Source organism: Dictyostelium discoideum (assembly GCF_000004695.1).
Source record: "Dictyostelium discoideum AX4 chromosome 2 chromosome, whole genome shotgun sequence".
Taxonomy (NCBI): Eukaryota; Evosea; class Eumycetozoa; order Dictyosteliales; family Dictyosteliaceae; genus Dictyostelium; species Dictyostelium discoideum.
This window is the reverse complement of record NC_007088.5, coordinates 631,016-647,410: the sequence shown is the minus strand read 5'-3', so window position 1 is coordinate 647,410 and position 16,395 is coordinate 631,016. Positions and strand designations below refer to the sequence as shown.

At 21.9% G+C, this 16,395-nt stretch overlaps 10 protein-coding genes across 10 annotated transcripts; 4 read left to right on the top strand and 6 right to left on the bottom strand.

Annotated features, from left to right (window-relative positions):
• Positions 1-171: 171 nt before the first annotated feature.
• tgrJ1 (IPT/TIG domain-containing protein) lies at positions 172-3,100 on the top strand (the record flags this gene model as incomplete). Its single annotated transcript, XM_640511.2, has 3 exons — positions 172-1,155; positions 1,228-2,716; positions 2,916-3,100. 3 exons carry the CDS (start codon positions 172-174, stop codon positions 3,098-3,100), a joined length of 2,658 nt encoding a protein of 885 aa, XP_645603.2.
• Positions 3,101-3,697: 597 nt separating this feature from the next.
• DDB_G0271584 (hypothetical protein) lies at positions 3,698-3,817 on the bottom strand (the record flags this gene model as incomplete). The annotated part of the gene is made up of 1 exon (XM_640510.1): positions 3,698-3,817. The coding sequence occupies one exon, from the start codon at positions 3,815-3,817 to the stop codon at positions 3,698-3,700; it is 120 nt and encodes a 39-aa protein (XP_645602.1).
• A 97-nt stretch (positions 3,818-3,914) lies between these two features.
• On the bottom strand, positions 3,915-4,270 carry DDB_G0271582 (hypothetical protein; the record flags this gene model as incomplete). Its single annotated transcript, XM_640509.1, has 2 exons — positions 3,915-4,028; positions 4,190-4,270. 2 exons carry the CDS (start codon positions 4,268-4,270, stop codon positions 3,915-3,917), a joined length of 195 nt encoding a protein of 64 aa, XP_645601.1.
• A 1,060-nt stretch (positions 4,271-5,330) lies between these two features.
• On the bottom strand, positions 5,331-5,573 carry DDB_G0271580 (hypothetical protein; the record flags this gene model as incomplete). Its single annotated transcript, XM_640508.1, has 3 exons — positions 5,331-5,350; positions 5,392-5,478; positions 5,522-5,573. The coding sequence occupies 3 exons, from the start codon at positions 5,571-5,573 to the stop codon at positions 5,331-5,333; spliced, it is 159 nt and encodes a 52-aa protein (XP_645600.1).
• An 877-nt stretch (positions 5,574-6,450) lies between these two features.
• Positions 6,451-6,718, top strand: DDB_G0271578 (hypothetical protein; the record flags this gene model as incomplete). The annotated part of the gene is made up of 2 exons (XM_640507.1): positions 6,451-6,463; positions 6,546-6,718. The coding sequence occupies 2 exons, from the start codon at positions 6,451-6,453 to the stop codon at positions 6,716-6,718; spliced, it is 186 nt and encodes a 61-aa protein (XP_645599.1).
• A 668-nt stretch (positions 6,719-7,386) lies between these two features.
• DDB_G0271554 (hypothetical protein) lies at positions 7,387-7,643 on the top strand (the record flags this gene model as incomplete). The annotated part of the gene is made up of 2 exons (XM_640506.1): positions 7,387-7,399; positions 7,474-7,643. The coding sequence occupies 2 exons, from the start codon at positions 7,387-7,389 to the stop codon at positions 7,641-7,643; spliced, it is 183 nt and encodes a 60-aa protein (XP_645598.1).
• Positions 7,644-7,834: 191 nt separating this feature from the next.
• On the bottom strand, positions 7,835-10,248 carry DDB_G0271552 (hypothetical protein; the record flags this gene model as incomplete). The annotated part of the gene is made up of 2 exons (XM_640505.1): positions 7,835-10,050; positions 10,179-10,248. 2 exons carry the CDS (start codon positions 10,246-10,248, stop codon positions 7,835-7,837), a joined length of 2,286 nt encoding a protein of 761 aa, XP_645597.1.
• A 1,140-nt stretch (positions 10,249-11,388) lies between these two features.
• Positions 11,389-12,948, bottom strand: DDB_G0271550 (CAMK1 family protein kinase; the record flags this gene model as incomplete). Its single annotated transcript, XM_640504.1, has 4 exons — positions 11,389-11,730; positions 11,851-12,125; positions 12,229-12,497; positions 12,656-12,948. 4 exons carry the CDS (start codon positions 12,946-12,948, stop codon positions 11,389-11,391), a joined length of 1,179 nt encoding a protein of 392 aa, XP_645596.1.
• A 1,164-nt stretch (positions 12,949-14,112) lies between these two features.
• Positions 14,113-15,286, bottom strand: DDB_G0271548 (hypothetical protein; the record flags this gene model as incomplete). The annotated part of the gene is made up of 3 exons (XM_640503.1): positions 14,113-14,730; positions 14,870-14,932; positions 15,026-15,286. 3 exons carry the CDS (start codon positions 15,284-15,286, stop codon positions 14,113-14,115), a joined length of 942 nt encoding a protein of 313 aa, XP_645595.1.
• A 630-nt stretch (positions 15,287-15,916) lies between these two features.
• DDB_G0271644 (hypothetical protein) lies at positions 15,917-16,348 on the top strand (the record flags this gene model as incomplete). Its single annotated transcript, XM_640502.1, has 1 exon — positions 15,917-16,348. One exon carries the CDS (start codon positions 15,917-15,919, stop codon positions 16,346-16,348), a length of 432 nt encoding a protein of 143 aa, XP_645594.1.
• Between the last annotated feature and the right edge of the window lie 47 nt (positions 16,349-16,395).

The following is a 16,395-nucleotide window of genomic DNA, read 5'->3' as shown; positions in this document are numbered from 1 at the left end:
TTTGTCCCACTTTATTTTTTTTTTCTTTTATTTCTTTCTTTTTTTTTTGTCCCACTTTAGTTTTTTTTTTTTCTTTTATTTCATTCTTTTTTTTTTAATAATAAAATTTTTCTTTATTTTTTTTTTTTTTTAATAATAAAATTTTTCTTTATTTTTTTTAATTTATATAAAATGAAAATAAAATATATATCTATTTTTGTAATTTTAATTTATAAATTTTTATTTTCCAAACCAGAATGTATTTTTACGAAGGATGAATCACCAAACTCATTGGTGGTAACTAAACTAAATTGCACAAAACAGGTAGAATCATTTACCCTATATGATAATAAAGCAATTGAAGTTAGTCTAGAAAAGGCTGCTGATGGATATTATTTTGATATTCTCAATTACCCATACAAAAACAAGCTATACGACATTTCGGCTTTAGTTTTTTTTATACCAGAGATCTCTTCGTTTCCAAAAATGCCAACCACTGGTGGAAATTTTAACTTTGAATATAATCTTGCATATAGGTCAAATGGGATGGTAAAACCTATTATATTAAATGGTGTTAATTTTTGGCCTATCTATAACTCTACATTGGACCTTTTCAATATCCAAATACCCAAAGGATGCGGTATTTTAAAATTTTATTATGATAATAGGTTGGGCAAATGGAACTTTTTCGATGCTACGTATGAAATGGGTTCAATACCAGTAGATCCATTACTTGATGGTGAGGGTAGTTTTACTATTAAAGGAAGTAACCTGTTTAACACCTCCATTGAAATTTTTTCAAAAAATGATATCTACTCCAATCGCAAAGAGTTTGGTATTATTAATGATGACCACACCGAGGTTAAATTTTCAATAAATGAAGCAAGATATCAGGGTCTCTGGAAAATAGATGTCAAAATATGTGACACATTTTATAGAAGTTATACTTTCTCATTTTCACCAGAACTGATAAGAATGGAAGGAGTTCTAAACAATAATGGTGGAAATGTTACATTTACTGGAAATCATTTAAGATCTAAACAAAATGTTACCGGTACTTTTGGTAATAAAAGAATTGAATGTTTCAACACCAATTCTTCAAAAAGTATAACATGCACTCTCCCAACTCGTAAAAACTATGGTTTTCTTGGCTATAATATTCCATTAACTGTTACTGTAAGAGATAATAATATATATTATAACTAAACATAACCAATTACTAATTATTTTTTGATCTTTTATTAATAGATTGATGGTGAATACACAAGCAATACAATTAAAATATCCTATGATCTTCCATTGATTCAAAATGTTCAACAAAGGGGAAATTCACAGATTTTCAATGTAACTGGTGTATATCTTTCTAAAGTTATTGTTATTACTGTAATTACTGGTATGAGTATGAAAACCAATATTACCAAAATGAATTCTACATCAACATTGGAAGAACCTGGTTTTTTTATTGAAAGTAATAATACCATTTTCATATTCCTACCAAATAATACCCAGCCTGGTTTTATGGAACTCGCTATTGAGGATGGTGATGAATCATTTAGAGCTCCAAGATATAATTTCAAGATCACTCCAACTATTACTGATGGTCAAAGCTTTAAATCAAATACACCTGGTGATGATTTAAAAATTAAAGGTATCTTTATGAGAACTGTAGATTTTGATGGTAGAGATATCCCATTAACATTTGAGAGTGAGCCTGATGGTCCAATTTGTATTCATTCGAAAGATGGTGATGGTTTATCATTTACTTGTGTTTTAAAATCTGGCTTCGGGTCAAACCACACGATAAACATTTACTATAATCTTTTACAAATTGGTTCATTTAATGTTAGTTACAATCCTCCACAACTTACTGAAGTTTATCAAGAGAAAAATGGTAACATTAAAATTAATGGTTATAACCTAGGTGACTCTATTAAGGATTCGATAATAACTGTTGTTTTTTCTGGTGGCATTACATTAAATGGTACAGTAATAGCAAGTGGCCATGAGTATCTTATATTTGGTTATCCTGTAGGTAATAAAAAGACTGCAAGCTATAGATTCCAACTTGGTGATCAACAAAGTAATATGCTTGAACAATACACTTTGAAACCTATTATTGAAAATAGTGATCCTGCAGTGCCATGTGGTGGTGGAATGGTTACTATTAATGGTCATTACTTTTTTGACTATGCCAAAGATACAACAACCGTTACCATTGGTAAAGTAGTGTGTAATATTTCTTCAATTAATGTTACAACCATTGAATGTACAATTGCACCAAATCTTAGATCACTTTCACCACGTTATACATCTGGTTCTAAAAGATTACTAATCACAAGTTCAAGTGCTGATACTGAAAGAATGTATAACTACCAACTACCATCTGCAGGCTATTACTACAAATTTGAACCACCAACCATCACAAACACATCTTCAATCGATCAAACTGCTCTAATCACTATATATGGTACATCATTTGGTGATTCAAATCTTGAAATTCTAATTGATGGCAAACCATGCACACAACATGAAATTGACATTCACACCTACTCTAGTGTATCCTGTAATGTAACCAACTATGCTGAAATGCTAAAATATAACTACTCTGATACTAAATTCAATATCAGTATCTCTGTTGATGGTCAATACTTTATTGCTGAAATTTTCCAATTTAAATGTAAGTTTTATAAATACATACATACATCAATCTCTCAACTATTTATTTATTACTGTTGCTGTATATTAATTTTTTTTTTTTTTTTTTTTTTTTTTTTGTAAAGATGAATCAACAATTAGTTATGGTGAAAAGGAAACAACAGAATTTCCAATTGGAATGTATGCTGGTATTGTTGTATTTATAATATTTTTAGCATACATTTTCTAAATCGGAAAAGAATATCTTGAGAGCTATTTGCAAGAGAAAAAACAAAGAAGAGCATTTAGATATCTTGATAATTTACGTCTAAAAGTTCGTGCAAAGCATGCTACTCAAATCTCTAAACATTACACATTTGGTGATCAAAGAGCTCCAAAAGGTCCTAAAAGTCCTTACTATGATTTCTTAAAGAAATTATCTAGATTCCCACTCATTAGACGTTATTTCAAAGAACATAATGATTAAATAATAATAAACTAGTAATAAATAATTGAATCAAAATACTATATCTAAATCCAATATTATTCAATTCAATTCAAACTAAACTAAACCAAATTACACTACAGTACACTAAACTAAATTAATCAATCTGTAATCTAAAAATCAAAATCAATCTGTAATCTAAAAATCAATCTATATCCTATTTCTATTATCTATATATCTATCTAAATATCTTTTTATTTTTTTTTCTCTAACTGTATTATTATAGTTTTACTTCATTCACTAAAAACAAATAAATAAATAAATAAAAAAAAAAAAAAAATAGTTACTCAATTGTGCTTAATATTATTTTTAGTTGAAATTGAAAAACTTTTAAAAAAAAAAAGATATTTTCTTTTTTAAAAAAAAAAATTAAAATAAAAAAATAAAAAATATATCCCCACACTCTTTTTTTTTTAAATTCTAAAAATAAACTTTTATTAAAAAAAAAAAAAAAAAAAATGGGGAAAATATCTTCCCAAATCAGCTTAATTTAAAAATTCTTTATTTATTGAATTACTTCATTTCTTTTATTTTGTGAAATTTCACTTTGAAAAAAAGTAACAACAAGAAAGTGGTGATTTAAAAAATCCAGTTAATGTTTTCAAATTGAAAACAATTCTTTGTTGTGCCTCCACCAATCTCTTCATATCCTTTAGATTCAATCGAATCTATTATGAATGATTCATTTTCGATATCCATTTGATCCTCTTCTTGTTCTGCTTGATCATCTTTAGCTTTATTTAGTGGAATATCTTGTAACTACTACTGAGAGTGCGGCTAAAGCTTGATCGGTTTCTTAATCTTTATAAAGTTTTTCATCATCTTTAATGAATTCATGATCTTGATTTTCATTTTCATTTTCTTTGGCATTTGGTGCTTTTTCTTTTGGTTCATGATTGTTCCTCTTGCTCTTGTTTAAGATTTAAACATTTCTTTAACTCATAATTTGCATCACCCATTGATCTACATGGATTTTTATCAACTTGTTTTTTGTTTCTTTAGCGGTTGTTATGCACTTGATTGTGGTGGTAGTGGTGGTAGTTGAAATTTAAGATTTTTAAGAGTATCTACCTGTATCATTTTCAGATGAAGTTGGTTGAGTCTACCACTATTTAAGTCATCAGCATTATCTTGATTAGATTCATCTTTCATCTCTTTATCAGTGTTTGAAACATTTGATTTACTACCAAGTGTTTTTACCTTTATCGTCTAATGGTTGCTCTGGATCTTTTGGTGATTCCCATTCTAAAGATTTATGTAAGAGTAGTTCTAAACCAATTAAAATATTTGCCAATTAAATGATCGCCATTAGTCACTATCAATGACATCAATAACTTTAGATTTCTTGTAAATCGATGGTAGAGAAATATTCATTCAAAAGATGATTTAGTGCCCCCCCCCCCCCAACACTTCAGAGTGTGCCAAATTCAATTCATCCAATATTAACTAATAATAACCTTTATGTACTGCTCCTTGAGTGATTCTTTCTAGTTGTTGTTGTTGATATTATTGGTAAAGGTGATGATTGTTGATTGTGTTAACTGTGGTCTTGGTTGACCTTTTTCCATGGGATTCTTTAAATCTATCCTTTATGCTAACTAATAAATATACCATCATTAGAATATAATAATTTATTTATTTAATTAATAACAGTAAAAAAAAAAAAAAAAAAAAAAAAAAAAAAAAAAAAAAAAAAAATAAAAAAACAATTATTTCCAAAAAAAAAAAAACTTGCTTTTAAATTATAATTTATAAAAAAGTATAGTTTTGATTGTTTGTCACAACTGTATTTTTTTTTATTTTTTTTATTTTATATTATATTAATTATATTTTAAATTTATCCTTTTTAACAAAAAAAAAATTAAAAAAAAATTGAACTTTCGTTTTAAAATACCTTACCTTTTGAAAATTTAATAAAAGGATACCAAAGAGAATTATTTTAAAAGCAAATAAAAAGAAACATTACATTTAGAAAGTGTTGGTGAATGAATATATTTATATAAAAAAAAAAAATTATTTCATGTTGTGTGTTTTTTATCTTTAATGAATTATTTTTTTTTTTTTTATTTTTTTTTTTTATTTTTTAATTTTTTTTTTTTATGAGAAATAAAATGAAAAAAATGATTTTGAACTTCAAAAAAAAAAAAAATCATTTTTATACTTTGATCTAGTTTGAAATATTGATTTTTTAGACTCTAATATTTGATTAATTCTATATACACATTTTGTTTACTTTTTAATATATAAAAAAAAAAAAAAAAAAAAATCTTTACTCTTAAAAAAAAATTTTTTAACGTTAATAATATCTTTTTTTCTGTTTTCTTCAACGTTAAAATAATATCTTTTTATAATTGGATTAGCTTTTTTTTTTTTTTTTTTTTTTTATTTTCACAATAAACATACACACACACACACACGAAATAAAAATTGATTTTAGTAGAAAAGTATAAATCATTGTTAATTTTATCATAATCATTATTAGAAGTTAGTTGATTTAAAAAAAAAAAAAAAATGAAAAAAAAATGAAATTTCACTAGAAAAAAAAAAAAAAAAAAAGAAAAAAAAAAAAAATCTAAATATAATTTTTTTTCTATATAAGTCTAAAAAATTATATTATTTTTTATAAAAAAAAAGAAAAATAGTAAAAAAAAAATATTACATTTTATTAACCTTTAAATCTCGATAAAATGATTATGTGAAAAAAAAAAAAAGATGGGTAATTAAAATATATTTTTTTTTTTTCCATTTCTGGCTGAATTTTTTATTGAGATTCAATCTCAATTTGTTTATCAAATAACGTGTTTTTGTATGTTATTATTACTATATATAATGATTCTATTTTTAAATCGGATTATTTTTTCTATATGAGCATTTAATATATCAGATCAATAAAAACTCATTTTTATTTTTTTTTTTTGTAAAATATTAAATCCTTTTTAATTGTTTTTTTTTTTTTATTTTTTTTACAAAGTGTGTTTGGGTGTTCTGAAAGTAAAACTATCATTTTTTGTGAAAAAGGGTGGTTGAACGCATAAAATAACGATGTGATTCATTGGTATTCTGCTACTGTTTTTGCACATATTAAATCGAATAAAATATTTAATATTTGATTCCACCATTTGTTTTATTATTATAAATATTTATTTATTTATTTATTATATTTTTTTTATTTTTTATTTTTTTTTTTTTAATAAACCCTTTTTTTTTTTTTTTTTTTTTTTTTTTTTTATTTAATCTTGTTATATATCAAATAACAAAAAAAAAACAAGTATAACATCAAATTTATTATAAAAATAAAAAAATTAAAAATAAAAAATTAAAAAAAAAAAAAAATGGCAATTTTTGGTTGGTATCTTTATTTATAATAAAATTATATGAAAAAATTATAATTTTTACATTTAAACTAATATTAAATAATTTTTACTAGAAAATATTATTAAATTTTTGAATAAAAACAATAAAATAAATATGGAAAATACCATTTATTCAAATCCCAATGACAAATATAATAATAATTTTAATAATAATAATAATATTCAAAAATGGAAAATGCCCACTATTATATTTTTAGGACCAGTCCAAGTTCCTGCTTATATATAAAAAAAAATATTTCAAAAAATTAAAATAAAAAAAAAAAAATTAAAAAACTTTTTTTTCAGTCTAATTAATTTTATTATTTATTAATAATCATTTTTCTTTTTAATTTAATTATTAATATAAAATTAAAAAAAAGAAAAAAAAGAAAACAAAGCAAGATAAAAAATGTAATCTATTTTTTTTTTTTTTTTTTTTTTTTTTTTTTTTTTTTTTTTTTTTTTTTTATTCATACACTTAATGGTACCATTAAAGTGTGTTAAATGTATTTAATTGTAAAAACCCCAAAAATTGTGAGTGATTTTTTTTGTTTTTTTGTAATTTTATGTTTATTTTTATAAAACATTATTTTGAATGGTGAAATATTAAAAAAAATATGAAATCTAAATGAACTTTGACTCGTTATTGTTGTAATTGATCTAGACTCAATCTCAAATTTATTTTTGGAAAAAAAAAATGTAACAAAAAATAATTTAATGAATGTTTAATAATATAATTAATTTAATAATTTTTATTTTTTTATTTATTATATTTTTATTTTTTTATTTTTTTTTTGGTAAATTTTAATTCTATTTAAATCAATTGTTTTTATTAAATCAATAAAAAAAAAAAAAGAAAAATTTAATTTTATTATAAATAATAATTAATTAATTATTTTATTTACAAAAACTAAAATGTCAATTCTTAGTAAGTTTTTATTTAAAATTTAGAAAAAAAAAAAAAAATTTTTATTCTAATTATATAATTTTCTTTTTTATAAGAAACTATACTTTCATTAGGTTCAAATAATAAAAATTTAAATAATAATTTTATAATAAATAAAAATATTAATAATCAAAATAATTTATTTAACCATAATAATAATAATACTCAAGGATGGAAACCAAATTATTTTGTAGTTGGAACTGCTAAACAAAATGCCCATCTTTAAAAAAATTTAAAATTGTTTGAGCAAAATGCCTATTTTTAAAAAAACTATTAAAATTAAAATAAAATAAAAAAAAAAAAAAAAAAAAAAAAAACTTTTATTATTATTTAAAATCATTTTAAATTATTATTTTTATTTTTATTATTTATTATTATTTATTTATTTATTTTTATATTTATATTTATTTATTAAAATTAATTAGTTTTTTCATCTTTTTTAGCAGTCATACTTGCTGGTAAATTTAAACCACTATAAAATACAGAATATTTAATTACTTCACCATCAAGTGGTGGAATTGATAATTGCCAATGAATTTTACGAGAATGAGTTGGATGTGGAGTGAATTTATGACTACTACTAGTGATTTCCCAGAAAGTTGAACGGTATAAAGATTCTTCAACAGTGATTTTAATTGGTTCTTCACGACCATTGTTTACACGAATTTCATAGGTTTCAACAATGAATAAACCATTGAGATCAAAGTTAAAACCAGTTTGGGTACGAGTTGAAGAAACTTTACCCAATGGTTGAAGTGGTAATGAAATGATATCAGTTGGGTTATAATGAGCGATATCAAAAGTATTTACAATATCGGAACCAAATTTATCTTTTAATTGTCTTTGTAATTTCATTTGACCAGCTGGAATTGAGTATGGTAAATTCCAAGTGAAAGTAACCGATGAATTAACTGAAGAGGCAGCATTTGCACCTTGATCTTTACCGATCATAGCATACTTTTGATAATTTGGTGTTGCAAAAGTGATGAAATCAAAAGACTTTACTGGTAATTTAGTACTGACAAAACAGATTTGTTTAGATTCGCCATCTCTGAGTGTAGTTTTATGAGGGACTTCATAACGATAGATACGCTTCTCTGGTACTGGTGTTTCTGAATCACCACCGAATCCACCAATCTTTGGAAGTTTTAAACCGAATCCACCCAATTTTGGTAAACCAATTGGTAAGGCGGATTCATCGGTCTTTTCTTCATCTTTTTTCTTTTCCTCTGGTTCTCTAACTAGAATTACATTTGAATTGTTAAAAGTTTTACCAGACTCATTTTCAATGGTAAACCAACCTCTAATTTCCATTTCAGTTTCTCTTGGATTAAGTACAGAAACATAAGTAGCATTCCATTTGAAAAGATCTTTAGAATTGTAAGAAATCTTTGATAAATGTTTTGGTTCTTTACCATTAATATTCCATTCCAATGATGAATTTCTAAAGATTGGATCGATTGTAGTGGTATCCAATAGATTATAACTAATGGCTTCATCGGTTTTAAGGAAATGAATTGTATTGGTTTCTTTATCTTGAAGAGCATAGGTTGAATCATTTGCATTATAAATGAGTTGACCTTTAAGTAATAATGGTTCATCGAAATGGTCATCACGTGGTACTGAAACTTGAATTTCTTTACCAATTAATTTTGATAACATTCTTTCTGGAGTTTTTGCATCATTATGATAGGTTTGTTCAGAGACGAAAGCAGTTGGCTCTGTGAATGATTGGAAATGAACTGTACGATCGTCAATTGATTTTGGTAAATCTTCAATCCAAACTAAACCCTCCTCACCAACTTCAATTGAACGAGTCTCCTCTACGAATAAATCACCATTACTATGAATATGTAAACGAATTTGACCCTCGATAATTTGTTTTTCAATGGCATCCCATGAATTGGATGCATCGAAACGGGTGGAGGCACATTGTGGTGGTTCTTCAGTGTTTTGTAAGTATGGTCTGATTTCATTTGGATCTATTGGTTTTGGTACGGCTGGTGGGGTGATTTGCTGTTTGATAACGGATACCCACTTTTGTTTTTGGTCATTGGTCATTGCAACTAACCAATAAACACGTGCGCTTGTTTTCATGGATAATTTAAATCCTTGTGGCTTTCCCTCCATATCTTCGCATGCCAATGCACCTTTCATCTCGATAACACCAATTGGTGAAACATCATTTTGATTCTTAAAATATGCCAATCTTCCTTCTTCATAAATTTTAAAATATCTCTTTTGAAACATCTTTGAACCAAAGAAACCTTCATTACCTTTCTTTTGAATGAAACCTTCATTCAATACTTTACTTTGTAAAATTGGACCACTATATGAAGCTTTCTCTTCTTCTTCATCATCATCATCATTATCTTCACCTTTTTTACCAATACTAATTGTTGTTGTTCTTTTCTTTTCTTCAACTGGTGCTGATGTTGATGATGATGATGATGATGATGTTGATGCTGTTGTTGTTGATGATGAAACATCTGGTGATTTAGCTGAACTTTCATTTTGTTTACCTGCCAATTCTTTAGCTTTTAAAAATGCACGTTTTGCATGCCCTCTTTTTACATTAATTGCAACCAAATCATCTTCTGTTAATTCTGAAATTAATTCTGGATCGTCATATCCTACAAAAAAATTTTATTTTTTTTGGGGTTTGGGGAGAAAAAAAAAAAAAAAAAAAAAAAATTTATAAATTTATTTTATTTTGGTAAAATTTTAATTTTAATTTTAATTTTAATTTTATTAAACTAACCATTATCAATCATTAAATCTTTATAAGATTTTAATCCAATAACTTTAAGATATTGTTCTAAAGTACTCATCTTTTTATTTTTATTTATTTTTTTTTTTTTTTTTTTATTTTTTTTTTTTTTTTTTATATAGAGTATATAGAGTTAATTTTAAATAAAAAAAAAAGTGATTAAAAAAAAAAAAAATGATTAAAAAAAATCTAGTTAAAATTTAGAGGAAAAAAAAAAAAAGAAAAAAAAAATAAAAATAAATGTTTTGGTAATTTAATGAATGAAAAAAAACAGTTTTAGATTTTTATTTTAGAGTAAAAATCTATTTTTCTCAAAATTTTTTCATTTTTTTTTTTTTAACTATTGCCGTTTTTTATAATAGATATTTTTTAAAATAAATTATGATTTGTACAGAAAAAAATACGAAATTATTGAAGATTTTATTAATTCTTTTTTTTTTTTTTTAGTTTTTTTTTTTTTCTATTAATTTTTTTTTTTTTTTTTTCTTTAAAATATTTTTTTTCATTTTATTTTTTTCTTTGCGAGTTTTAATGGTTTTTTTTTTTTTATTTTTTTATTTTTTTTTTTAATCATTTTTTTTAAAAATAAAAATTTTATTGTTTTTTATTCGAATATCAGATTTGCAACATGACACATTTCAAAAAAAAAAAAAAAAAAAAAAAAAAAAAAAAAAAAAAAGAAAAAAATCAAAAATATTTGAATAAATAAAAATCCAAACGACGTGTAAACCACAACACAACTCATTAAAGATCAATAACGACTTTTTTTTTTTTTTTTTTATTTTATTTTATTGTTTGATCATAAACATACACGACAATTTTTTTTTTTTTTTTTTTTTTTTGTTTAAAATTTAAGTCGCATTAAATAAAATATAAAGAAATGAGATTGTTTAATTTTTTTTTTTTTAATTATTTTATTTATTTATTTTAAAGAATATAAATGGACTTTTTACAGATTATTAATATTATTATTACCTTTTATTTTATTTTTTTTTATTATTATATTTATTTTCATGATTAATAATTTTTTTTTTTTTTTTTTTTTTTTTTTTTTTTTTTTAAAAAGTTTTTAAAAAAAAAAAAAATATATATATATACATTTCTTTGATTATTGGTATTTTTGTTTTCTTTTTTTTTTCTGTTTTTTGTTTTTTTTTTTTTTTTTTCTATTTTTTTCTTTTTTTTTTGGTGATTTGTTGGTCTATATATTATTATTATTATTATTATTATTATTATTATTATTATTATTATTATTATTATTATTATTAATATTATTATTATTATTACTATTGTTATTATTATTATTACTATTATTACTATTATTATTATTATTATTATTACTATTACTGGTTGTATTATTACTATTACTACTACTTAAACTATTTGTATTTGTATTACTATTGGCGGAATGTAAATTTGGTGTTGATTGTGATGCTCTCATTTTTAAAATATTAGATGTTGATGCTTCTCTATTTCTAACATAATCTTTCATTGAAGAAATTGCTGAATCCAATGATTTTAATTCTTTATCTCCATGGTTTTCCTATTTTAAAAATAAAAAAATAAAAAAAATAAAAAAATAAAAAAGTGCGTTAATGATAAAAATGTAAATATTTTTTTAAAAAAAAAAGTAAAAAAAAGTAAAAATAATAAAGATACATACAGCTAACCAAGGATGTTTAATACATTGAGAAGCAGTCCATCTTTCTTCAGGATTTATAATTAATAATTGTGAAATGAAATCTTTTGCTAAATCTGTAATACCATTCCATTCAGGTTCAGGGAAATCATATTCTAAATCTAAAATCTTTTGAAATAGTTCATGGTGAGTATCCGCATAGAATGGTGCAAAACCACACAACAATATATATGTTATAACACCAATACTCCACATATCAACTGATGTATCATATGGTTTACATTCTAAAATTTCTGGTGCTAAGTATATATACATATACACATAAATAATTATTATTATTATCATTAGTAAGTATATTATAAAAAATAAAAGAAACAAGTAATTATTATTACTATCACATACCAACATAATCAGGAGTACCACATGCAGTTTTAAGTTCTTCACCACCTTCAAATATTTTACTAAGACCAAAATCAGCGATTCTAACAATTTCCTCTTTTTCATCATCACCAGAACATAAAAGATTCTCTGGTTTTAAATCACGATGACAAACACCATGTTGATGCATATATTCAACTGCTGATACAATTTGTCTAACTAAATTACAAGCATCCTTTTCGGAATAATTACCTTTCTCTACAATTTTATCAAATAATTCACCTCCTCTAATTCTATAATAATAAAAATTAATATTAATATTATAATTATTATGATAAATGTAATAATAATAATAATAATAATAATAATAATAATAATAATAATAATAATAATGTTATTGAATGTGTTTTATAAATATAAATATATATATTATATATGTGTTTGAACATACAATTCTAAAACTAAATAAAGATAATCATTTGAATCGAAAACTTCGATGAGTTGTATAATATTTTTATGTTTTAATTTCTTCATAATTTCAATTTCCCTTGTGAAACGTTTCATATCAGCTTCACTAACATGTTGTTTAGATATTGCTTTGATTGCAACTTGATCACCTGTATCTTTATGTGTACCCTGTCTAACTATTGAAAATGCTCCTCTACCAATTTCAGGTCCAAACTCATAGAAATCTTCTATTTTACTATCTTTCTTTCTGCCAATCCTCTTAAATAATTTCAACATTTTAAAATGTATGACTATATATATGTGTGTGTATTTATTTAGGGTATTCTATTGTATCGTATCGTATCGTATGTATTGAATTGAATTGAATTGAATTGAATTGAATTGAATTGTATTGTTTTGTTTTGTATTGAATCGAATTGAATTATATGTGTATGTTGTTTTAGGTATAAAAGAATGTGTATTCTACTTTGTTTATTAATTATAATATATGATAAAAAAGTGTAAAATAGTGAAATTTATGTGTTTGTGTGTTTTAACAATTTTATTTTTATTTGATTTTTTTTTGATTTTTTTTTTTTTTAAAAAAAAGTTTTTTTTTTGATTTTTTTTTTTTTTTTTTTTTTTTTTTTTTTTTAATTTTTTTTTTTTTTTTTTTTTTTGATTTTTTTTTTCTTTTTTTTTATTAAACGGATTATTAAATAATTATTTTAAATTCGAATCTGGATTTGAAAATAACTTGATTAGGGGTAAACAGTGTTTAAGCAAAAGTAATTTTAGATTTTAATAAAAAAAAAAAAAAAAGAAAAAAAAAGAATGAGGAAAAAAAAAAAAGAGTGAGAAAAAAAAAAAAAAAATTAAAAATTAAAAAATAAAAAATAAAAAAAAAAAAAAAATTAAATTTTGAAAGGATTAGATTCTTTGAATAGGAAATTTATTAATCTAAAATTAGGTTAGATTATTTCCATTTAAACTACGATTCACATCAATATTGGAATGGATTTTAATATTAAAAGAAAAAAAAAAAAAAAAAAAAAAAAAAAATAAATAAATAAAAAAAAAAAAAATAAAAACAACTATACATAAATATAGATATCTTTGCACCAAAATAAAGTGAAAAAAAAAAAAAAAAAAAAAAAAAAAATTTTAAAAAAATGTTAATATATAGTTGTTTTTTTTTTTTTTTTAAACTATTATTATTATTAAAATTTTTATAAACCACAAAAAAAAAAAAAAAAAGAAAATAAAAAAAAAAAAAAAAATAAAAAAAAAAACATTTTTTTAAAACACATTTTTTTTTATTAATTAATTACCAATAATTAATAATTAATTTATTCAAAGATAAAAAAAAAAATATTGAATTGATGGATTTGAAAAATTAAAATAATTATTAAGGGTAAAAGATGCAATTGGGAATAAAGAATCAAAAAAAATGATTGAAACTTAAGTAAACATATTATAACTTTTATTATAAGTTTTAAAAAAGTTTGAAACTATTAAAGCAGAGTTTTCCAAAGTTAATTGAAATGGATTGAATTGAATATTTTGATTAAAATCTTTAACCATTTGAGCACTGAAAACATTATTACAAATATTATTGCTGAGATCAAATGGACACATATCCATACCATTATTATTTTGATTGGATTGGATTAAAAACAATGTACCATTAGGTGATGTCAATAACATTGAATTCTTTATTGAGTTTTCTAAACCTTTAATTGATGAAAACTGTTTTTCAATTGATGGAGACTCTGGATCAATTACCAATAAATTGGTTTCACTTGGGGATGAAAGTGGTGAATAAGTGTAATACATTAACTGATTTGATCTATCATATGCAATCAATGGTAAAATTTCACTTGAGAAACCTGATGTTTCAATATTATAGAATTTACTACTTTGTTCTGTGAAATCATACTTTGCCAAACCTAAAACTCCTGATACACCATTTGATTCCATTGCCATATAAACTACATCACCTGAATAAACATATGGTTGATTTGCATATTTACCTTTATAATTTAATAAATTTGAACCATATAATGAAATTTCATTTGACTAAAAATAGAAATTAATTAATTAACAATAAAAAAAAAAAAAAAAAAAAAAAAAAAAAAAAAAAAAAAAATAATAATAATAATAATAATAATAATAATAATAATAATAATAATAATAATAATAATAATAATAATCTTACATTTAAATCTAAAGAAAGAATAGCACCAGTTGAGTAAAGGTCACTAATTGAATATAAGAGAATCTAAAATTAATTTTATTGATGTGTTAATAAATAATTTTTTTTTTTTTGTCTAAGATTTTTTGAAAAAAAAAAAAAAAAGGTGAAAATACTAACAGAATTTGTAATTTGATTAATTCCTAAAATTCCATTTATAATATATTCATTTGGAACATTAATTGAAACATTTTTGATAATTGTATTTTCTGATGGATTGATAACTATAAAATATTGATTTGATCCAATTTCTGTATTAACTTGGAATGCATATATATAATGATCTTCATTACTACTACTACTACTACTACTATTGTTACCATTGCTAAAAGCAAAAATACAAACTAAATAAAGTAATACAAATAAAGAAAATGATTTCATTTTTTTTTTTTTTTTTTATTTGTAAAAATAAAAAAAAAAAAAAAAAAATTCTTCCAAAAAATTATTTTTATTTTTTTAAAAGGTTTTAAAAAGGCACTACAAAATAATTCGGAAAAAAAAAAATAAAAAAGTTAAAATTTAATTTTATTTTTAACGAGATTTTTTAAAAGGCACCACAAAATAAGTCCAAAAAAAAAAAAAAAAAAAAGAAAATTATAATAAATTTTCTTTTGTTAAATTAAATTAATATTTTTTGAATTAATTTATTTCTTCTGATAAAATGGTCTTAGTATTGGATTTTAGTTTTTTAATTATTTTATTTTTAAAAATGGATTTTTTTTTTTTTTAATTTAAAGAAAACATGGCTTTTTTTTCAAATTTTAATTTTTTTTTTTTTTTTTTTTTTTTTTAATTTTAATTTTTTTTTTTTTATTTTTATTTTTAATTTTTATCTCACTTCAACCACGAACTAAATATAAAAGAAAAAAAAACATATAATTATTTTTATATAATATACATTTTATATTATATTAGTTAATATATTATATATTTTATGTAAAAATAAAATAAAATAAAATAATAATTATAATAATAATAATAATAATAATAATAATTTTAAAATAAAAGAAAATGTCTTCACCATTAAAATTCCCATTCAAACAGCAACAGCAACAACAACAACAACAGCGTTCACGTATTGGAGGTGATGATATTATGAATAAACTTGAAAATGAGAAATATATAGTGAAACAATTATTTGAACAATTATTAGGATATGATAATAATAGTAGTTTTAGTAATAGTAATAATTTAAGAATAACAAATCAAATTAATAATTTATTCAATGGGAATTATGACCCAACCGAACAAGATAGATTCATAATTAAAAATTTCACAAAGATTCATGAGATTATATTACTATTAAAAGATGAAGAGATATCATCATTTATTAAAATTAAAATCTTGGATCAATTAATTCAAATTCTAAGTTACTCTTCAAATAATACAATCAATCTAATTCAATCAACATCACCAATAAATAATAATAATAATGTTAACTAAAATATTTGATACTCATAATTTATTTGTTTCTGATAATTCTTTTGAAC